Below are 23,851 nucleotides of genomic sequence, written 5' to 3'. Positions count from 1 at the left end.
AGTACTTAAGAATTCGTGCTTGCTCCTTTCTAGAAGCCATCTAAGGCAGCGGATGCGTAAAGCACCTCAACTAGACTTTCGACTAGTTCAGCAGTTCAGTCTGTGCTCCATAGGCCACAAGGGCTACCGTCTATATCCCTCACTGTACAGCTCACCCCTGGCCCAGGGAACTCTTCAAGTTCCCTCATGCCTGTAAAAGGCAGCCTGGGCCCAGGAGAGAAACGTGAGAAACAAGAGCATCAGGGACTGTTCACTGGAGCAATATGAATTCAAAGGATGGTCACGTGGGGGTGGGGGGACACAAAGACCTCACCCACCTCACGGAAAATAAATGAGGTTCATTCATGCTGCCAATTGTTCTGGGACTACCCCTTTCTATCCCCTCGGAAAGCACACTTTTGTCTGAGATGTGATCTACTGCTCTGCGGTTCAGTTTGCATTCATGCTACGTTAGCTTTCATCTCACTCATGTCGGCCTTCCTGTCGTTTGCTTACTGTGTTTCCTTAGTTTTCACTGAACACGCAGAGGCAAGGGCTGAAGCAATCATTTCAAAAACAAGAGCTCACACTACAAACACACATGAGCATCAAATATTAAAACGTGGGTTTTTGTCCTGTCTTTATTCTGGGGAGGAGGAGTCCTCCTCGTCATCTTCCTCGTCTTCGTCGTTGAACGAACAGGGGGTCTCGCCTCGGGACTCGGAGCAGTGAGAGGCCGCACTGCTGGACTGGTGACTGTTTGGGGCAAGGAGCTGCCCAGTTGCTAAGGCCACTTCAGCATCCAGGCATAACCCCTGGTTTACACTAGCAAACAATTAAAAACACACAGGCTCATTAATGTGGCGTATGTTTTAGGCTTTGTCAAACAGGGGTGAAAACTTGGGAAAGGAGGTGCCACTGGCGAGCTCTGCCACAATCTGCTCAGGACCTGTGCCGGCAGTGACACGCTGGCTCTCCCCTCCAGAGCGGGCCAGGGCTCGGGCTCCATGGTTTGCCCTTTCTAACCCTGACAAAATACGTACCTTGACTGGGACAAGGTGGCACCAGTGGTCAGGTCTAAATTTGAAACTGATTGGGTAGAGTTCAAAAGTAGTCCCTGGTTTAACCAAGAAGGTCCTGTGGAGATATCTACAGGAAAAAAACAAAAGCAGAAGATGTAGGCTCTGCAAGGTCTGTGGCTGCTGTTGTTACGGTGTGAGGAAGGCAGACAAGTAAGAACATACGCCTACTCTAAATTACAGCCAGACGAGTCTCCTGCCCTAGGAAAAGCCCAGGTTTCTTCAGCTTGGAAAAAAGATCTTTAGAGCATAAGAGCAGGAAAAAAAAAGAAAAGAAAAGAAATACAGGGAGGCAGACTACAGCGAGAAATAATTCAAATTAAAACCAACGACAGACTCAATTCTTTTTTTTTTTTTTCCAATAAGACCTCGAGAGAGCAGCTCACTGAGCAGTGATTGCTGCACCGCCCTGCACACCTGCTGTCCTCATCACAAAAGACTCAACTTCAGGCTGCGGTGTAACAGCCAAACCCAGGAGTGGGTAATGAGAAAGTCAAATCAGAAGTATCGTAGGTAAGAAGGACCGACACATTTTTGCCAAAGCCTCCAAATGCCCCTGATGAACTCAGTGCTATTAGTCATCAAAGATCTATTCTTTTCCCTGGTATCCTTTGCTTGTAACTCAAACTAGCCCTTATTTAAAAAGGTCATATGCAGTCATGTTTTTAATGACAGTGAGATACACATTACTGTTTCCATCTGCATGAAATATTTTGGGCATATCCTTTCAATCTTATTTTCTATGCATACATCATATTTCTCCCATCACAACACTGATCAACTTATTGTAATTTTACTTGTTTAATACTTGTCTCCTTATCTAGAATGTTAGCTCAAAGAAGGCAGTGACTGGGACATATAAAATCTAAATGTACAGTCTCTTTCAACAGTGAGTTTACAAAATAGTTGATATATATAGAAATACATTTTTTTTTTTAGCTGAGCCATCCTGCCACCTATTGGCAGCTCAGCTCAGGCCGGGACTTGAACCACTGTTGCTCAGAGCTCGCAGTCTTGAGCGAGCTCTTAACCAACTGAGCCACTCGGCCGGTCCCTAGAAATACATTCTTATTAAGAAATTCTTTGAGATACATTATAAGATTGAATGTACATTCAGAAAATGTAATTTGCCAAAATGAGCTTTTATTATATTTAATCAAAATAATTTCATAATTACTGTGCAAAAAAATAAAACTATGTGTATGGGCAATGGAAACTCTGCTATCCAGGCACTGCCTGACCATGTGAGGGGCTTCCTATGTTGGGAAAAAAGTTAACTCAATGACTACATTGATTTTAGAATGGCCTTGTGAACCTTTTTCGTCACAGGCTAACTAAGGCAGCTGTAAAAAAAAAAAAAAAAGACCTTCAATTCTAAGAAGAATAGCAGACTTTAAATACATTAAATAACAACTCTGTACGGATAAAATTAAAGCCAGAATCCTGTGCTGAATATTAATTAGCTATATGGAAACTTTCTGTCAGAGCACAGCTATTTACTTGTTTGTGAGCATAACACATTAAATCTTCTTTTTACAATGGCTCTGACAAGCCTACGGTTCTTTCACATTATCATAGGAACCACACAATGGTTCTCACAATCTTCCTCAAGAGGCCCTCTGTCCCTTCACACACGAAAGGCACACGTTTCTTCTTTAAAACTAACCAGAGTTTGTACCCACGCCTGCGAATGAGGTCATGAAGAGATAAAACCACAGAGCCTGCCTAATCGCCCTTAGCTTTGACAATGAGAATCAGCTAAAATAAGGTCCTGGTGATTTACTGAGTAAGCCCTTTATTTAGACCCTGCTGGACTGCCAGTAGGAATGGGCTGCTCCTAACACAGCAGGTCCTGCTCTGGGGAAGAGTGGGGAGAACGAGGCAGGTGTGTGGAGGGAAATCCCAAGACTGGCGGACGGGTAAGAAGATGGGGTCACATTTGCTGGAGGTGGATGGTGCCAATTTAAGAACGAAATCCAGGAGACACCAAATCTCAAATCAACAGATGTTTGTGTTGTGACCAAAGGGCTGAAACCATAAAGCAAATTAAAAACTACTTCTTTGCTTATATTTAATATACCTTAGAACTAATATTAAAATGCTTGTAAAAAGTGATGTGAAATTCTAGGTGGTAATACTTATAATACTTACAATGAAGGAAATTGCCAAAAGCAAAGGCAGAAGTATTGTTCATACATCTAAATTATATGTGCAGAATATACCAGTCTTAGGAAATAGGACAATCATAAAGAAGGTTTCTGAATAAGTGAAAAAAAAATCTGAATTACAGAACATGCAAAACATGTGCTTCTGTTTTTAAGTATATTTGATATACACTTTTAATTCATAATAAAAAGATAAGGAACCCAATTTTAAAATGGGCAAAGGATCTGAATAGCTATTTCTCCAAGGAAAATATACAAATGGCCAATAAGCACATGAAAAAATACTCAACATCATTAGTCATTAGGGAAATGCAAATCAAAACCACAGTGAAATATCACCTCACATCCACTAGGATGGCAATAATAAAAAAGATGGACAATAACAATGTTGGGAAATTGGAACCCTCATATATTGCTGGTAGGATTATAAAATGGTACAACTGCTTTGGAAAATAATTTGGCAGTTGCTCAAATTATTAGTTACCATATATATGACCCAGCAATTTTACTGTTGGGTATACACCCAACAGAACTGTAAATACAGTTCACACAAAAACCTGTACAAGAATGTTTATAAGTAGCATCATAATAGCCTAAAAGTGGAAACAATCCAAATGTCCTCCAACTAATGATTGCTTAAACAAAATGTGGTGTATCCATACAATGGCAATAGAAAGGGATGAAGTACTGACATGTTACAGCAATGGATGAACCTTGAAAACATTATTCTATGTAAAAGAAGTCAGTCACAAAGGCCACATATTGTAGGATTTCATTTTATGAAGTGTCCAGAATGAATAAATCCATAGTGACCCAAAATAGATTCGTGGTTGCCAGGAGCTGGGAGGAATGGGGTGGGGGTGGGGGTAAGGAATGATTGCTAATGTGTATGAGATTTCTTTTTGGGATAAAAATATGTTTTAGAATTAGTGGTGATGACTGCACAACCTTGTGACTATACTAAAAACCACTGAACTGTACACTTTAAAATTGTGTATTTTATGATATATGAGTTAAATCTCAATTTAGAAAACTTACAACGACACCATTTCACATCTACCTGATTGGGAAAATAGAATCTGCAGGTGAGAGTGTAACTTGGTAGAAGCAAAATGGTCACTAGGATACAATTACAGCAGTGTTCAAAGTAGCACTGTTTTTTTAAATATCAAAAAATTGGAAACAAAACTAAAGGTTTACATTAGTAAAATGAACAAATAAATTGCGATATGTTCACATAATGGAATTCTATACAGCAGTAAAAATGCATGAATTACAGCTCTATTAAATCATGTGGGCAAATGTAAGAATGTGATGCTTTGTGGAACAAAACCAAATCACCAAAACACATCACTGCGTTTCCATTTATAATGAAGGTGAAGGTAGCAAAACTAAATAATACATTGTTTCCAGTTTACAATGTTTGTGTTTGTATCTCTAAATAAAAGCGAGTGATGGTAGGTAAACAAGAAACTCAAGAGAGTGGTTACATTTAAAGTAGGGAAGGGCACAGAATTGAGGGCAGGCATCCGCTGGACCTGAACTAATTTTCCATAAGAAAGGGAGAAAGGTTTTCCACAAGTTAGGGTTTGCTATTTATCAGCTGCAACATGTGAAAGCATTAGTCAACATACCTGTGATATAACCTTCTAAAGCCTTTGGCACCAGTGATTTAGCAAGTTTCAGATCCTCCAAGGAGCATTTGCCTGACTCCAGGCCAAAGGACATTCCCATCCGCTTCAGTACTTCGATGTCATCATGGATCTCGAAGGTGTTGTCAAAATTAAAAAGATATTCAAACCTGCATCAGGAAACAAAGTTACTTTAGGGTTTTCCATGGTGCTGGGGAGGTCTGAACAGTTTGTACTCTATATTCACATACAAGAATGAGGACCTGGGCTGGCTGAGTGGCTTGTTGGCTAGGAGTTAGCTTGGGAGCGTGAGCTCTGAGCAGCAGAGCCGCCGGTTCAGACCCCACATGGGCCAGTGATGCTGCGCCCTCTACAGCTAAGATGGTGAACAACAGCTCGACCTGGAGCGGGGCTGCCGTGAGTCGCCAGCGATGGTGTAGGCTGCAGTGGGGCTGCAGTGGGTTGCCATAAGCTATGTGAGTGGCTGGCAGGCAGTGTGAGCTGCCGTGAGCCGCTGCGAGCTGGCTGTCCAATGGCTGGTGACTGATCTGCCTCAGCCAGGAAGAGCGCAATGATAATACCAACATGGGCCAGTGAAGCGACGTCCTCCACAACTAGACTGAAGAACAAAAGGATAGCAGCTTGTCTGTTCCCCTTCCCCCAATTCCCCAATAAAATCTTAAAAAAAAAAAAAAAAAAAGAACGAGGACCTGAGTTCAGCTACAGTATTAGAAACTGTTACTGTTTAGAGCAGTAAGAGTCATTCTGCTGTGTTCAGGGTAATGACATCTCAAATACACCACTTTCCCAATTAAAACAATTATCCTGTGATAGACAAAAGAAGTCCATAAACTTTAGCCCTCATTAAGCTATTGCAAACGGGAGATAAAAATTCTAGTCTAAACCCAATATCTTTCTAAGTTGTTTACAGATTTGTCACAAAATACAAAATATTAAGAAAGTCTTCCAGTTTAATATAATCCTACTATGAGGTAAAAACATGTTGGGTGCTTATTTCACTTTCATGAGTCAGTGTTAGCTATAGCATACTTTAGATAAGCAATGAACGGAAGGCTATTTCACAAACTAACCAATCCCCAAGCCCTGTCTTGAGGGCCTAAGAAGTAATGTCTTAAGAAACAAGTGTCACATATAATATATAACACATTTCCAAATGTTCTTGAAAAATACCACATCAGGATGCCCAGCTGCCTAGCACAAGCTTTCAATCAAGAGGTGAAAGTAGAAAGAAATAGTCCTCTGACTCACAGGCTAGGCCCTGGGGCACCCACAGGTCTCAGATCTACAGGGTGCAGGTGAATGTTCTGGGACGATGGTGGGTTTCCACTGTCATGAAGTTCTATGAAAATCATGTGAGGATAAAATTTTTTATGCTAGATCTTAGATCAGGGCAAAAATCACAATTTAAAGCAAAATGCTGTATTCAGATAATTTAAAGTATATGACTTTGAATTAAAATACATTAACAAATTTCCAGAAAAAAAACCCATACAAAAAGTGGGAGGCGGGTGCCTGTCGCAGAGATGATTTCTGACAGATTAAAAGCAGATGGTTTTGTAAACTTAATCCTCCCAGCGGGAAAGCCTCCTGGCTCATTAACGGGAAAAGATTGCATCACTAAAGTAACTGAAAGGCTTTAGGACCTACCTTGAATAACAAGCTTCTACAAGCTTCTTAGAGCCTCCATCCCTCTACGCAGGGGAGGGCCAGGGAAGAACATGAGTCAGTAACCACCCAAGGATGCAAACTGTACTAGGCCCCAGCTTGGGGTGAAAAGAATCCATAAAACCCTTAGGCCAACGACTCCCACATTCCCTGCTACTCCTTTTAGACCAAAGAAGAGAATTTAATAATCCACCCCCCCAACCCCGCCCCAAACAAGAGACTAACTAACGAGAGTAACTATTGGATTGTTGGAAAAGTCATGACGCATTTTTGCAATGAAAAACAGAAAATATACATCATGGCTTTTCCAACAACAAAACAGAATTCTAACAGGGTTTTCTTTTTTTCCTAGAAAATGTTAACCTCTCTCTAGAATTCTCAGTTTTATATACATTAGTTTTTTTAGACATAGGTTTTGGTCAAGAATTTGCAAGTGCGTGAATAACAACACAGACATCTACTGTTTACTGACTACTGGACTGGTCCTTTATGAATATAGCTATAACTTCTATAAAACAGCAACTTAAATACTGTAATTCTTATTTTTATGGAGGAAGGAATGAGATCTGAGAGGTTAAGAAAGTATGTAGCTAGAGGAAAGGCTGAAAAACAATCTTCTCACTTCACAGCCTGCACAGACTCTCCTATTTCTAACTGTGTCCACAGTAGAAATTATCAACTACTTCTGAAATCCCTGTTCACTGTTTTTCTTTTTCGGTGCTTTCTTATTTAAGTGACCCAGAATATCTGTATGCAATCAAGACAGATAGGGGAAGCAACATTGTCAGAGAAAAGACTGGGAAAAACGGGAAGGTGAAGGCCAAGGGCAATGCTGTAACTTTAAGGAGACCAAAAGTGCTGATCTCTTAGGACAGTCCTGGGCTATGCCTCGTACTTACCTAATTATTGAGCCCTCTTTTGCTTTCAAGTGTGTCCCAATTTGGATGATAAATTATATGCTGATCCTTTGTAACAGCGTTTAACATTTATAAAGTGCTTGCTTCGACTCTAACCCTTTATAGGCATTATCTCATTTAATGCTCACAAGGCTAGAAAGTGACAGAGGCCCTGGTATCACCCCCATTTGTTCTTCAGAAAACAGCTTTGGCGCTCTTAAATGGGGGAGCCATAATCCACACTTGTGTGTCTCACTCGGCACTCTATTTCTTTCTTTTTTTTTTTTTTAAAGATTTTATTGGGGAATTGGGGGAGAACAGTGTTGGGGAATCGGGGGAAGGGGAACAGACAGGTTGCTGTCATTTTTTTTTTTTAGCTGAGCTATCCTGCCACCTGTTGGCAGCTCAGCGGCAGCTCAGCTCGGGCTGGGACTCGAACAGCTGCTGCTCACAGCTCACACTCTTGAGTGAGCTCTTAACCAACTGAGCCACTCAGCCGGTCCCCAGGTTGCTGTCCTTTTGTTCTTCAGTCTGGTTGTGGAGGATGTGACTTCACTGGCTCATGTTGGTATTGTGATCATTGCGCTCTTCTGGTAAAAATCACCAAAACCCCCAGAACCAGTGCCAGCCACTGGACGGCCGCTTATGGCGGCTCATGCCAGCTGCTGGCTGCTCTCGCTGGCTGTCAGCCACACATGGTAGCCCATGGCAACCCACTGCAGCAGGGGCTGCAGCCTACGCTGTTGCCGGGGACTCGGCAGCCCAACTCCAGGTTGAGCTGTTATTCACCATCTTAGCTGTAGAGGGCAGTGTCACTGGCCCTCATGTGGGATCGGAACCAGGGCCCTGCTGCTCAGAGCTGGCATCCCAAGTCAACTCTTAACCAACGCGCCACTCAGCCGGCCCGGCACTCTATTTCTTTAACTATCTCATGATACTGGCTACAGTCTGAAGACCACTGATATAAACTATTTTCATGAAGGGTAAGATAAATTACACATTCATTCTGTATTGAAAACTGCTACTTCTCACTTGCTATGATGAATACTACCATTAATCTTAATTACTATAGAAAACAGCATGGAGGTTCCTCAAAAAAGTTGAAAACAGGACTACCATATTATCCAGCAATTCCACTTCTGGGAACATATGCAAAGGAAACAAAATTACTGTCTTGAAAAGATATGTGTACCCCTATGTTCACTGCAGCATTATTTACAATAGCCAAGGCATGGAAATAACCTAAGTGTCCATCAGTGGAGGAATGGCTAAAGAAAATGTGGTATACACACAGACACATACACACACACACGCACCATGAAATATTCAGCCATTAAAAAAAAGGAAACTCTGCCATTTGCAACATGGATGGACCTTGAGGGCATTATGCCAAGTGAAATAAGTCAGAGAAAGACAAATACTGTATGATTTCATTTGTATATGGAATCTAAAAAATACTGAACTCATAGATACAGAGAACAGATTGGTGGTTGCCAGAGTGGGTGGGGGAAGGGAATGGGTGAAGGTGGTCAAAAGGTAAAAAATTCTAGTTATAAGAAAAATAAGAAAAAAAGAAAGCAGAGAAAGCATCTAGCATTTTCTGTCTATTCATCCATTAATAAGCAGAAGCATGCTCAATATGATATAGCAAAACAATTAATTAATTGCCTTAATGCTACAGGTTGATCTAAAATAGTTCCACAATGGGCCAGCCGAGTGGCACGTTGGTTAGGAGTTGGCTTGGGATTGTGAGCTGAGCAGCAGGACTGGCGGTTCAGACCCCATGAGGGCAAGTGACACTGCGCCCTCTACAGCTAAGATGGTGAACAACAGTTCAACTTGGAGCTGGGTTGCCGTGAGTCGCCGGCGACGGCTGCAGTGAGGCTGCAGGGGGCTGCTGTAAGCTACCCTGAGTTGCAGTAAGCTACCGTGAGTGGCTGGCAGCCGGCATGAGCTGCCATGAGCCGCTGTGAGCGGCCGTCCAGTGGCCGGCGACCAATCTGCCTCACCTGGGAAGAGTGCAATGATAATACCAACATGAGCCAGTGAAGTGATGTCCTTCACAACTAGACTGAAGAACAAGAGGACAGCAACTTGTCTGTTCCCCTTCCCCGATTCCCCAACAAAATCTTTAAAAAACAAAATATTTCCACAATAAACTATGATAGTGAATCACCGCGAACCTATCTTGTGCCAGACCCTCACTGATGGTCACCCTTACTGCAGTTACCTGCCACTTAGTTATACCACATGCACATCCAATACGTGCACAACCTGGCTTGGGTCCAAGCACCACTCTGCAGGTAGCAGGCAGCACAGTGCCAGGCACGAGACTGGGGGACAGAAAGGGGGTGATGGAGCACACACTAGCACAGGACAGCATTCCACATCTAAGAGGTGTTTCACATGCCCCAAGGAAGTCAGCCTTTGGGGAGTCATATAATGGAGTTCACCCTTCTTCATTTTGCAAAACAGAAGGTTGACCTGCAATCTTCCCCTGGTTCTGCACTCACTTGTCACTGGAGATGCTGCAGTCTATGACTGTTTTCCTGCTTGTATTGATGATTATAAATGGCAGCTGAATGGTGGAGTTCAGAGCTGGAGGGCCCTGGTTCTGCTGTTCATTTTGCCGGTTTCTCTGTACCAGGTTTTTGAAAGCGATTTGCTGTAATGATCAATAAAAAGAATATGCTCATTTAATGTGGATAAGTGAGTTGGAATTAAATGAATAAAGATAAGTACATTTAAAATATAGTTTAAAATTAGAGAGTTTAAAGAGGCCTTCCACCTATCAGTGAATTAAAGATGTAAGAAAAAAGATTAGAATAAACATATTTCGAGGGGAAAATGTACATTTAAATGGTGTCTAACATCATCCTTATGTAATAATGGGAATCATGGTTTCCATCATCCATAGAAATAGGATCTTCTAATTTTGAGAGAAAGCCCAGTGGCTCCTGCGACTCTCCTTAGAGTGAGTGATACAGTGAACGTGACACCATGTGAACTTCTGTTTTCCATTTATCTAACACAGGCTCCCAAGAGTTTAGGGTTAAATACATCTTTTAGACTGCCTAGCCCGATGATATCCAAACCTTATAAAGCCACAGAACCCTTCCTCCAAATGAAACCGTATGGGACACCCACTACATAACACAGACGAAAGCAGTGTCGCTCTGGTGGGCCGCAGTGGGGTGAGCTGTCCTGAGCCTTGTCAGCCCTGCCCCTACTCACCCCCTTAGGTTCCTCCACACAATTTCTAAGCGTCCTTAGGGCACAGCTTGGAATCTGGCCCAACCCTCTCCCCACCTGACATCTTTCAGATGAGGAAACTGAGGCTTAGCGCTGCTAAAGATATATCAAGGCCTGAATATTTACCCTGAATCTTGCTGCTACCTTGAGTTATAAACATTACTTAAAAGTCAAAGAAAGTGATCCCCCCTTTTTAATAAAGCAAACGTATCATAGAATTCCATCCCTACAAAGACCTTGACACAGTTCAAGTGTTTCATTTGCTCACGAAACAGATCCTGGTTTTCAAAAGCTTCTAACGTCAGAGCCGTTCATCCCCCTTCATCAGCTGGTTCCATCTCTTCTCCCCCAGTAGTGATGAATTTAAGTTATTTTCTGTGTTTCAGTAATCTTATCCTAGGATTCTTTATTCTAGGTTCTTGGTCTTTACTAAAGTCTGATTAAGATTATTATCTTAAAATAGCTAGGTGCTATCTCCCTGGAAAGTGAATATTGACTTTTAGAATGCACAAAAATGCATAAAATGCACCAATTTATTCTATCCCTAACAGTGAGCCAAAAAAATCACTATCAGAAAACAATCACTATCAATACCCATTATCAAACATTATTTAAGTCATACTTCTTCATTATCTTCTGGGCTAAAGCACTAGGTTACTTTATATATATTTATTCCTTAATTCATTTAATATGGAGGGAAAATATGCTGGAACCATAAAGCTGAGAAAAAGGCTTAGATGTTTCAATACTTCTGCCCAGCCTCTCTTCCCTTCTACTAGAAAAAGCATCTTCAGAGACTCTCCCATCCTTGGACTAGTCTTGTGGCCCTCGTGCCATGAGAGGGCCTTGGTAGAGTGGGGAATATAAACAGTGACAAGCCAGGGTTCTTTTATGTTTATGATTCACTGCTCAGTACTGCGTATGATTTAATAGCATCAAAGATTTTTCAGGGGAAGAGAGCAATAAAAACATATTTTATTATTTTGATAGTAAAAAGAAAAATCATCTCCTATTTGTTTTGGACTGATTTCCTTACTTGGTGCCCTTTGATTGATTACCTTCAGCCTTTTGTTCTTTCCAGGCTCCCTGATATCTATTTTAGAGGCTGAACAGCTTTTGGTGCGTTCAGGCATCCATTTTCCTAGGCATTTGCAGCTCTGGAAAAGGTTCAAGGGCTGAAGGGACAGTTATATAGATACAAGCAGGATACTTGGATTATCTAGAGTTATGTGCTCACACCATTACTCTTCTACAGTATCAAGGATAAAAGCGAGGTGGTGGCCTGTAAGTAAAACTTACTTGTGCCATGTGATGTCAGTGAGTTGTGATATTACCGTTAAAAACATTAAGCTAGCTCAGTCATGGCAAATTATTAGTGTTCAGGGAAAACTTGTTTAATTTACTTTCTATGACAACTTTTTGTTATTTGATGAAAGAAAGAAAAATGAAACATTAGGAGGAAATAAGCTATGTCTACCAGAGGAGCAGAAGTATTTGTTTTCAATTATACTTTGGGTTTCATTTCAATATGTAGAGACCTGCTTTTATAAATGTTGATAGCTAGGTTGCCCCAGCTTGAAATCTATTGATATTTGGTTTGAGAGGAAAAGAAATCTAGGACTTAGAAAAAAGTGTTACAAAGAACAATGTTAATCATACAAAGATAAACAGGGGGCAAAAATATTCAACTTAATTCTTTGTGCTGGCCACCCAAAGATGAGAAAGTCTCTCATATATACATATATGGACCATCTTGTCCCGTACCATTCTTTTTGATAAACAGATAATTACAGGCATCCTGAGAAACAGATTTTTTAAATAACATATACCAAAAATCAAGCTCCAGAATGTTCCATGACACTTCTGAGGAAATCTGAGGAAGGCCCAGCATAGGATTTCGGGACCATGAGTCGACAGGGAAATACTGCAGCTAACTGTGCAAGGACAGGGACAAGGGAGAGGCAGCTAGGGGTAGAAGGTGACAGTGTAGGAATTCGAGGCCAGTGCCTGGCAGGCCAGGTCTACAAGAAGGCAGGATTCTACAGGGAGGAGCTGTGAGGATAAACTGTCAGCTTTTAAGGCCCTTTTAAAGCTGCAGAACACTCTCTTCAAACAAAACCTTATTTGGAAATCTTGTGAAAAATACACAAAATGCCTCCTCCAGCGGTAGCTCCTCAGGTAGGTCTCATAGGGTTCACTGTGAAAAGCAGACACAGAACACAGAAAAGAAAGGAAGGAAGAGAGGAAGGAAAGAAAGGAAGAATAAAGAGGGACGGAGGGAGGGAGGGAAAGAGGGAGAGACGGAGGCAGAAAGAAAAAGAAAGGGCCTAATCAGGATGGAACACCATCTCTGGGCCTTCCTAAGTTTGGAAAGTCTCTGAATCTAACCTGCTGCCAGCCAGCCCTGTGCCCAGGCCCTACTTCCTTCTCAGATCAGACACAAAGCTCTGGAAAGGCTAAACGGTCTTTTGCCTCTCTGATTTATACATGAATGTGAAAGAAAAACAGAAAACAAATATAAACTAGAAAGTGAAAAACAAACATCTGGAATATTTAAGAATGCTTAACACATTCTATATTCTGTCCATTAGACAAAGTGAGTATTTTTAAAAACCTGCCACAATATTTGGTAACTTACTGCTATCTTTATTTCTGAAAAGTGGATTATACCAAAAATTAAATGACCTATAGTTGTTCAAATCAAAGCTGATTTTATGATTGGCTGAAAGCTTTTCAAATAAAGACAACTTACTGATAAAAAAGCAAAAGCATAGAAACTTTCTGGCTCATTTTACAAAGTTTTTTGATTGGATTGAAAACGGCCCTACTGTTCGGCTCAAAGTGAATTTTTACACCAACTACAACTACCAAAAGTAGAAAAAGAAAGGTACACCTACCCTGTGATTTTACCTTACATAATTTTATACAAAGGCTCTATTATATTATTAAAAATCATCCAAATTCTAGGCCATTATTGAAAAAAGTACAAATATAAACAAATTTTACACTGTAAAATTTAATTTTCTTTTAAATAGAAATGCATTTTAAGGTCTGCTATTTCTACAAAGCTTATTGAATCATTTCATGTTATTCTGTTATTTATAGGTAAGAATTATAGGATTTGATTATTTTATTTAATGTGCCTAAAATGTAACTAGCCTTACTTCTTGATATTCCAAACTAGAGCTAAAATAGACTTCTAATCATTTCTGTTCAGAGTAAGGCTAAGTGCCAAAAGCACACTGTTGCCCAATACAAGACACACACAGGGCAGATGAGCCGCTGTGGGGCCCTGATGATGGTGAGAGATGGAACCATCTTACAGGCAGATCACGTGGATGGCAATGGGCTCGGCTGTGTGCTCGGCTGCCCTACTGTGGTCTCACCAGACACTACGCAAAGGCACCCAAAGCAGAAAAAGCTAACTCGAAAAGCAAGTAATCAGAGAAGCAGAATACAGGTAGGGGAGGTAATGAAAACATTCCAGCATCTTTACCTGCAGGAGCAGTTCTTGCAGCTGGGCCCGCTTCTGCTTTATCCGTTCTATCCGCCTCTGCTTCTCTATCTTTAAAACATAGGTTACAAAATAACATGAACAGATGAAGAGCATAAAATACTACTCACTTTCAGGTCCCAATTCTGAGATATCAAGAGTTCTCTTTAGAGAAACGCAACCCATTTTAACTCCCAACATCAATAAAGGCAAATCGCACCTCTTCAGGCGGCAGGTTGTGGTAAGCAGCAGGCAAGACAGCAGAACTGCGGTAACTGTTGTCAGTAATGAAATCCATCTGCTTAATGAGTACTTGGTATGTAGTACTCAGTGCTATTTATTACTCAGGTTCTAACAGAGCAATAGCTAAAACTTAGTGAACACTTACTCTCAACTCAGTACTTTACACCCATTATCTTAATCCATCTTCACAAAGCCCTATGTATGAGGTAAGTACTTATCCATTTTGCATATAAGGAAATGGAGGCATAGAGTGGTTAAGTAACAACCCAAGGTCACACAGCTAGTGTGTGGCAAGAACCTAAGCCATCTGGTTCCAGAGACCCGATTATTACTTTGCTATATTAACCAACCCCCTCTCCCCACAGCCCTCCAAAATGAAGTAAGATCTCAGTTTAACTGACTTTTTACTTTAAATTTCATTCATTCATTCAATTTATTTGCTTTTCTTTTTCCTGTTAGAACCATATGGCTGATTGCTAGGTCAAAGAATACAAACAGGATTTGGGGCTTCTCAGACAAAGTCCTCTCAAAAAAGTTTTACCTGGGCCGGCCGAGTGGCGCAATCCTTAAGAACTGGCTTGGGACGCCAGAGGACCCCGGTTCGGATCCCACATATGAGGGCCAGTGACACTGCCCTCTACAGCTAAGATGCTGAACAACAGCTCAACCTGGAGCTGGGCTGCCCTGAGTCCCTGGCGACGGCGTAGGCTGCAGCCCCTATGGCAGTGGGTTGCCATGGGCTACCGTATGTAGCCAGCAGCCAGCGTGAGCGGCCGTCCAGAAGCTGGCGACTGATCGGCCTCGCCCGGGAAGAGCGCAATGATGGTGCCAACTTGGGCCAACTTGGGCCAACTTGGAGTGAAGCAACGTTCTCCACAACTAGACTGAAGAACAAAACGACAGCAACTTGTCTGTTCCCCTTCCCCCAATTCCCCAGTGCTGTTCCCATCCCCCCAATTCCCCAGTGCTGTTCCCATCCCCCCAATTCCCCAATAAAAATCTTAAAAAAAAAAAAAATCTTAAAAAAAAAAGTTTTACCAATTTGCTCTCACTAGTAACAATCTTAAACTATCACCAATTACTAGATATGATTGAAAAAAGATAATTACCAGTTGGACAGGTGAAAAATTCAACTCACCTACACAGCCTCACCAGACAGTCTCCTCCGCACGCCTAAAACCTTGCCTTCCACTACTCCCAGTACATCCTGCTAAGACTATGACCTCAGTCCTTCCTCTTCGTCATTCTGCAGCAATGTCAACCCTCCCCCACGCCCCAGGAAGAGCTGGTCCCCATCAGCAAAACCTTTCCCAGTAGCCCAGTCAGTACTAACGCTCCCCTTCCAGGTGGTGCGCTCCCCTTCCAGGTGGTGCGTAGGACCTTGTAATGGCCCTGATCATATGGAAATTAACCTCTAATCCTACACTACCTTGTATCACTGCCTGTGTCACATGTGTAAACATCATTTCCGTGATAAGAGAAATTAAACCATGCCACATTTCTCTTTCCCTTTCTTCCTTTTCTTCTTTATTTTATTTTTGAGGTAAAATTGGTATATTTTAGCTGACTTGTAAATGGGTATGGCTGCTAATACAGCCACCTTACATATGCAATATACAATTTCTATCTGTAGTAAGAAACATGCTTATGGGACAAATTTCCCAGCTTTGAACAACTATTATTTTCCTCACTCTTACAACTACCTAGAAAACCGGAATTAGGGCCTGAATTTCCTTGTAAATGAACTCCTCACTGTGTCTTTGGGCAAAAGTCAGTGACATCAAATAAGACATTTTTCTTGTTACTCCCAGAGTATTTTTTATTTGCTTCCCATCTGCTCTAGTCTACACCAGGAGTTTCCTCTCATTGTTCCTCTAACCACTACACTTGAACCCTAAATTACTTAAGACTGACTGCAAAATCCATGTGGCCTTCTATATTTGCAAAGGTGTGGTGGGAGTTGCACCCTGCATCTGAAGCTGTGACAGGCCAGACCCCTACCTGCCCCTCATGCTCCACACCCAACCACACGGCCACTGCTTTAACTGAGGCCATCTCCCGTCCATCCCCTCAATTTTCCTCCTCATCCTCCTGTCAGTTCAACTTCCAATCCACTAGTAGAGTGTGACCATGCAGGACACAGCCTATCAGCACTCCCATTTATAATTCTTCAACAGCTTTCCCCTTGTTTATAGGACCAGGCCCCCACTGCACAGCACACAGAAGTCTATCTCCTCACTCCTTGCAGTGGTCTGGCCACGCCCAGCTGTGGGGTGCTTTCTAATGCCTGACTCAGCTGATAAAGGGCCTCTGACTGGAAGGCCCTCCCTAACCCTAAACCACTTGGCAAACTTGAGTCCTCCCCTCCCTCAAGACTGAGCTCACAGATGGCTTTTTCTTGGTAAAGCCCTCCTTTCCCAGATAATCTCTACATACTTTTTTCATAGTAGTAATCACATTTTTGGTAACTCCTTTTACATTTCTCCTCTCCTTAATTAGAATGAGAGCTCCTTGGGGTCAGAGATTTTATTTTGTCTTGTATAATCTTTGGTTAAGCGCATAATAGATGCTAATAGATTTTTGCTTACTGAGTCTTTGTTATCAACCTAATATTACTGGTAATTAAAATGATCCTCAAATTTCACTATCAGAAGGTGAAAAAGAGGACATTTCCAACGCAGCATATGAATAACATTATTCTGTAACTTCTGATGAATGTCTGGTTCCTCCCTCCATCCACAAGTATAATGAGACTAAATATTTTTTGATTTCCTGGGGGTAGAAAGTGACTGAGAAAAACATGAAATCAACCATATTTATTTCCATAAACTATATTTAATCTCAGTTTATTTCTTTTATGGCCATCACAGTAAAATTGCGTCAAACCAACTTGGAAACAGTATGTCAGGGCACATGTTTATTTAGGAAAGATTTTCTATAATGATTAAAGTTAACAGAATAAAAAAAATATTTTTGCACACATCATCCCCCAATTCATATAACGTTGAACATTCTATCCATTCTGATAAAGATACAAATGAAATAGTACCCTGTTCCCACTGATTCTAGAGTCAAAGGTAAAAGTTTAAACACAAGATCATTTTTTTGGGGTCCACACAGCAAGCATCACATCAAATAATATATTATTTCTATTACATTAATCACTAAAACTTTATCCTTAGAGTGCTCAGAATTAAATTAGGATAAAGATCTTCTCTAAGAAACAGTAAAATTCACGTCATTTAATTTCTATGTTCCTCACTTTCATCAGGACATTAGTGAGGCTATTACCTCTCTAATGTTCCTTCCAGCTCTAAAATTCTACATAGAAGAGTCTTAAAAACAAATGGCATAGCATACATGAAGAATTAGGAATATTTTAATATTATGTGACTATATTTCTAAATTAAAATGCCTCTGATGTAAAATAAAGCAAACTCCTATCTATGAACACATTTTCCTCACTTACCTCCAGGTTCTGACATTCCTGAGCAGAATTGGTAGGCAGGCCAATCCACTTGATTTCTTTTTTTTCCTTTGAAATTATGTTCATTGCCATTAGCACATTTAAAGCATCATAAACTCTTCGCCTAATGTTCTTCTGGTCATAAGCCTGCTACAAAATATTTTTATTAAGTGGTAAATTTTAAGAGTTAAGATATATTCACAAGATACTAAAATATTTAATTAATAATATTATATCTTCAAAGTGCTGAAAGAATTTTATACCCAGTGAAACTATCCTTCAAATGTAAAGATGAAATAAAGATACTTTCAAACAATCTAAAACATACAACAATCTAAAAAATAAAGATTATGTTACCAACAGATCTAAATTTTAAAAATACTAAATGTCCTTCTTCAAGGAGAAGAAACATGATTTAAGATGAGAGCTTGGAAGGCAACTATGCAGAATAATCTCAATTAATACTCACTGTATAAAACAATAATGTCTTGTGGAGTCTAGAATATATATAGAACTAATATACATGACAACAGTAGTGCATATATATATAAATATAGCAGGAAGGGGTAATGGAGTTAAAGTGGGCTAAGGCTTTGCATTGTCTGGGAGGATATTAGACTTTGAAAAGTCAAGGATGCATGTTTTAAGCTCTAGGTAAACAGTGCGTCTCAAAATGTGGTTCATGGACTAGTGCTGATCCAAAAACTATTACTAGTTTACAATGAAAACAGGGAACTTGCACCAAAATGTCATCATAGCGATCACTAAAGCACACAGCTTAATTCAGCTGATTCTTCTTCTTCTTCTTTTTTTTTTTTGTAGCAAGACTTTCTCACTGAAGGAAACAGTGTAAACTTACATTGTGGAAAAAGCTCTTTGTCTTATTGTGGATGGGAAGTTCCTAAGAACAAAATCCAATCTATCAAATGCCATGATAAAAAGAGTGTCAAAGAACACTAAATCCATTTAACTGTAAAACTAAACTTAAATAAATGGGAGAGTAAGTTATGGAACTGAATGTAAATATTAGAAATCCTGATGCTATAGAAATGATAATGTAACAACAAATATCAAGAGGAGGTAACAAAGGAGGCCTGCTGATTTCCTCCTCTTTGATAATGGAAGGGATACGGATTCAAAGCAAACAAAATATTGAAAGCAGATGAACTAAGTAATAATAGAGCTTTTGGCACAATATACAGAGGGTGTCAAAAAAATGTATACACATTTTAAGAAAGAAAAAACTGTATTAAAATTGTAATACTCAATATATACTGATAACAAAAGATGAAGTCATGTGTATACATTTTTTTGGCACCCACGGTATTTATTTAAAGTCATAAAAACAACTATAATAATATTCTTTTAACAACCACCACTTATATATTCAATCTGAATCCTGTGATAGAGAGGCAAGATGAGAGATGGGAGTAAATATAACATATTAATTTCTTTTTTCCTCTATAATCAACAGATAGTGGTCTACAGGTGACAACTCAAGAAATAAAATATTGAAGTTAAAGTTATAAACAGTGAAAGAACTACAGACTATAAACCTTCCAAATTATCAGAAAAATAACAGCAGTGAGTAGACAGGAAAAAAAACCTAACTTTTGTTTATATCCAGGGGTTAGGGTAGAAAGGTTTAGTAAAAATATATGTTAGATGTTGAAAAGTGCATTGAAGAAATGCCTTATTGTTGAGACATTTGAATGAAAATTAGATGGAGGGGAGAAACCACAAGGCTCCCTAGCAAGAGTGATCCAGGCAAAGGAAACAGCAAGTGCAGCAGTCTGATTAGGAGCATATCTGGCATATTCATGAAATGCATATAACTGAGGGAGTGCACAGCAGGAGATGAGAGCAGAGAAGTCATGGCGGGCCAGGTCTCACAGCTTCTTGCAGACCATTTTGAGAACTCTGGCTTTCACTCAGAATCAGAATGCCACCTACTTTTTTCCAAGTGCCCAAGAGAACATTAAAAGAAATTTTAAAGAAATCACCATATAATGGCTCATGAAGAAAAATCGCAAAGCAATCCAAAAAAAAAAAAAGTTTGACTCATAATCTCTGATCATAAGTAATAAAGGTAAAAATTCATAATGACAAACAAAAATCCCTATCACCTGGAACTATATTAGGTCAAACTGGAAATTAAAACCAAAGTTACAGAATATCTAAAAAATAACATTATATCAGAATCAATGGGACCCAAAGCAGTGCACAACAGGAAAAATCACAGCCATAAAGGACTTTCCTTACTGAACAAAAATAATAAAAGTAAATAAAATATACATCATAGTCTACAGGGTACGAAAATAACAAAAGTAACTTCAGGAAACAGAATATTAAATAAGGATAAAAACAAAAATTAACTGCAAAACAGGAAGTCAGTACAAACAAATCCAAGAGATGGTTCTCTGAGAAAAATAACTGTAAATAATTTTGAGAACATGGATGAATGGAGGATTTTCTGACAAAGCATAAAATACCAAACTAACTGTAAGGGAAACAGGAATTCTAAACAGACTAATGACCAAAAAAGGAAGAGAGAAAGATATCTAAGCTTTACTTTCTACCAAATCACTAGGCCCAGATGGTACCACAGGTGATTTCTATAAAATTTCAGGGAACAGAAAGAGATATCCAATGCTATTAAACCTGCAATGGAGTAAAAACAGATAAAAAGAAAGCCCCTAAATTCAGTTTATAAAGCCAGCATAACACTACTAATCGAAACTACAAAGATGGTAAAACAAACAACAACAAAAAGCAAACCAGCAGTTGTCTGGGGATAGTAGGAGGGGTAAATGGGATTACAAAAGGCTGGACGAGCCTTTTGGGAGAGATGAAAATGTTCTGTATCTTGATTACAGCGGGGATTCCGCAGGTTCACACAACTGTCAAAACATCAAATTTGGGCCGGCCAAGTGGCTAAGTTGGTTAAGAGCGGTTCGATTCCTGGCCCGAGCAGAGCAGCAGCTGAGCTGCCAACACATGGCAGGATGGCTCAGCTTAAAACAGCAACAACAAAAACCATCAAATTTTACACTTGAAATAAATACATCTTTTCTTTTTTTTTTAAGTTGCAGAAAAGGACAGTTTATTAGAAGAAAAAAATACATTTCAAAGAAGCAGAAGTGGCCCGAGCAATAGAGAATGGCTCAAGGACCATTATTACAATAGAAGAGAAAGTACACTCCAGAGTTTGGAGCAGCCGAGCAAAAGAAGGAGCTCTAAAGGCCATAATACATCTTGTAGTATGTAAACCATTCCACAGCAAATAAGGAAAAAAAAAATTTAATTGTGCACTTAGGACATGTACATTTCCCTCCCTGTAATTTTATCTCTATTGAAAAACCATGGATGATTTTTATGTGCTAATAAAGAATGTCCACGATATACTGTAAAGAAAATAAAATTAAGAATGCAGCCATGCAAAGCACAATCACATTTGTGTTTTTTAAAAAAAGAAAATCAAATTTATTATGTGTATGCATAAAGAATTCCTGGAATTATACTTAAGAATCTGATAATAGTGAATATTGCCTTTGGGGAATTAGGTAGGGTCTGTTGTAGAAGAGGAACATTTTATCTTTTGGTATAACTGAATTTTTTATAAACACATTCATGTATTATTTGTTTCAATAAAGAACAAGATAAAATTTCCTTATTGACTTAGATATAGAAGAAACACTAAAAGATTCAGAAATATATACAAAGTCATTCACATATAAAAAGCATGTTAAAAAAAGTATGTTCCTTCGGTAACCCGAAAATTGTTTTAAAAATTACTTGATCATCTATATGTTGAAATAAATGATAAATCCTTTGCAAAACAAAACAAAACAAAACAAAACAAAACAAAACAACAACAAAATTTCCCAACAAACACTATGAAACCCTCAAGTAAAGGAGTTGGGGATTCCTAGCTTCTGAGTCTTTAAATCACCAACACAGAAAACCCAAAGAGGTACACTGTTGCATCACTCATCAGAGTCAATGTCAAGTGCATGATCTACCTACCGAATCAGCTGCCAAATGATTATTTGAATTGGTGAACTCTGACACCAGCTCATCAGCTACTTCATTATATGATGTTGTACCTTTCCGCTGAACTTTCTCACACACTTTCATTGAAAAATGTCTCAAGCCTTTTCCATTTTTATCTCCTTTTTTGCTTCGTTTACTAAAAGAGAAAAAAAATGTTTATTCTCTATTATACTTACTTAGAGACTTCTTTTACAAAACTATAAAATACTGTGCAATGATAGTAATGTGATTTTTACTTCAAGTGGTAGATTTTAATTAGAGATGAGGAAATGTTTTAAACTTAATTTTTATCTTAAAGGCCTAATTAAGTATGAAGCTACAGTGTTTTCTTATGCATATCATTCATTTATTCAACAAATATTTACTGACCAGTTACTTTTATATGCCAGCCACTGTTCTACACACTGGGAATAAATTCATGACAAGAACAAAAACTCTGCCCTGGTCAAGTTTATATACTGGTCAATACTTATCTTTTTGTATTCTATGTATACTACAGTTCTTTTTCACCTAAATTTATCTATTCAATTTTGAAACAGAAGTTATCAGTACGTATTGATAATGATCTAAGTCTTCAATTATTTTAAGTTTGGTTAATGCCTAGACCTCAACTTTGATAATCATTAAAATTTTCAGGGGTTCAGTTTAGTTCTATTAATATTTGAGTCCCAACTGTATGCCAAGAAATGTATTAGTGATTTGCAGTATAAAAATGATAACTGAAGCAAAATCCTTTCTCTCAGTATGAGTCTTGGGGGATGGGAGAGAGACAAAACAGACATATAATACAAATAATCCCAATATAATAAGTAAGTACCAAGTTGGAGTTATTCACAATATTCATGGGAATTGGGCAGAGGGACATCTAGCCCAAGCTAGAGGTTGAAGACTTGCTGGGGCAAGAGTCACAGTCAAGTAAAAACAATCAACAAAATGAAAAGGAAATGTAATGGGAGAAAATATTTGCAAACCATTTATTTTATCTGATAAAGGGTTAATATCCAAAATATCTAAGAAATTCCTACAATTCAATAGCAAAACCAAAACCAAAAAAACAAAACAAAAAGCCCAAAGAACCCAATTAAAAAATGGGCAAAGGACACAAATAGATATTTCTCTAAAGAAAACATACAAATGGCCAATAGGCACAAGAATAGATGCTCAATATCACTAATTCAGCAGGGAAATGCAAATCAAAGCTATAATGAGGTATTACCTCACAACTGTTAGGATGAATATTATTTAAAAAAACAAAAAAAAAGGTTAAGTGTTGGTGAGGATATGGAGAAATTAGCACCCTTGTACACTATTGGTGAGAATGTAAAATGGTACAGCTGCTATGGAAAAAAGTATGGTGGCTCCTCAAAAAATTTAAAATAAAATAATCCAGCAATCCCACTTCTGGGTGCATATCCAAGATTGAAATCAGGGTCTCAAAGAGATATCTGCACTCCCATGTTTATTACAGCATTATTCATAACAGCCAAGAGATATGGAAACAACCTAAATGTCCACAGGTGGATAAATGGATAAAGAAAATGTGGTATATATACACAGTGGAATGCTATTCAGCCTTAAAAAAAGAATCAAGGTCCGGCTGAGTGGCGTGTTGGTTAAGAGCTGGCTTGGGAGCACCAGCTCTGAGCAGCAGGGCCCTGTTCGGATCCCACATGAGGGCCAATGATGCTGCGCCCTCTACAGCTAAGATGCTGAACAACAGCTCGACCTGGAGCTGGGCTGCTGTGAGTTGCTGGCGACGGTGTAGGCTGCAGTGGGGGGGCAGTGGGTTGCCATGGGCTACCGTGTGTAGCCAGCAGTCAGCGTGAGCGGCCAGCAGCCGCAGTGAGCGGCTGTCCAGAAGCCGGCGACTGATCTGCCTCACCCGGGAAGAGCACAATGATGGTGCCA

At 39.5% G+C, this 23,851-nt stretch overlaps 1 protein-coding gene across 4 annotated transcripts in view; it reads right to left on the bottom strand.

Moving 5' to 3' along the window:
- Window positions 1-592: 592 nt before the first annotated feature.
- TFDP2 (transcription factor Dp-2) overlaps window positions 593-23,851 on the bottom strand; it is a 144,512-nt gene continuing 121,253 nt past the window's right edge. For 2 of the 4 annotated variants that reach the window (XM_019645994.1, XM_019645997.1), the window contains 7 exons: window positions 21,917-22,079; window positions 17,894-18,040; window positions 14,185-14,253; window positions 9,950-10,101; window positions 4,858-5,024; window positions 1,023-1,128; window positions 593-804 (listed from right to left, as the gene is read on the bottom strand). In XM_019645994.1, coding sequence (XP_019501539.1) covers window positions 621-804; window positions 1,023-1,128; window positions 4,858-5,024; window positions 9,950-10,101; window positions 14,185-14,253; window positions 17,894-18,040; window positions 21,917-22,079 — 988 coding nt within the window. In that variant the 3' untranslated portion in view covers window positions 593-620. The remainder of the gene's footprint in view (window positions 805-1,022; window positions 1,129-4,857; window positions 5,025-9,949; window positions 10,102-14,184; window positions 14,254-17,893; window positions 18,041-21,916; window positions 22,080-23,851) is intronic. The other 2 variants (XM_019645996.1, XM_019645995.1) reach the window with 2 other exon arrangements.

This window comes from Hipposideros armiger, unplaced genomic scaffold (assembly GCF_001890085.2).
Source record: "Hipposideros armiger isolate ML-2016 unplaced genomic scaffold, ASM189008v1 scaffold_96, whole genome shotgun sequence".
Taxonomy (NCBI): domain Eukaryota; kingdom Metazoa; phylum Chordata; class Mammalia; order Chiroptera; family Hipposideridae; genus Hipposideros; species Hipposideros armiger.
Note: the sequence above shows the minus strand (reverse complement) of the source record. Positions and strands in the feature narration are given on the sequence as shown.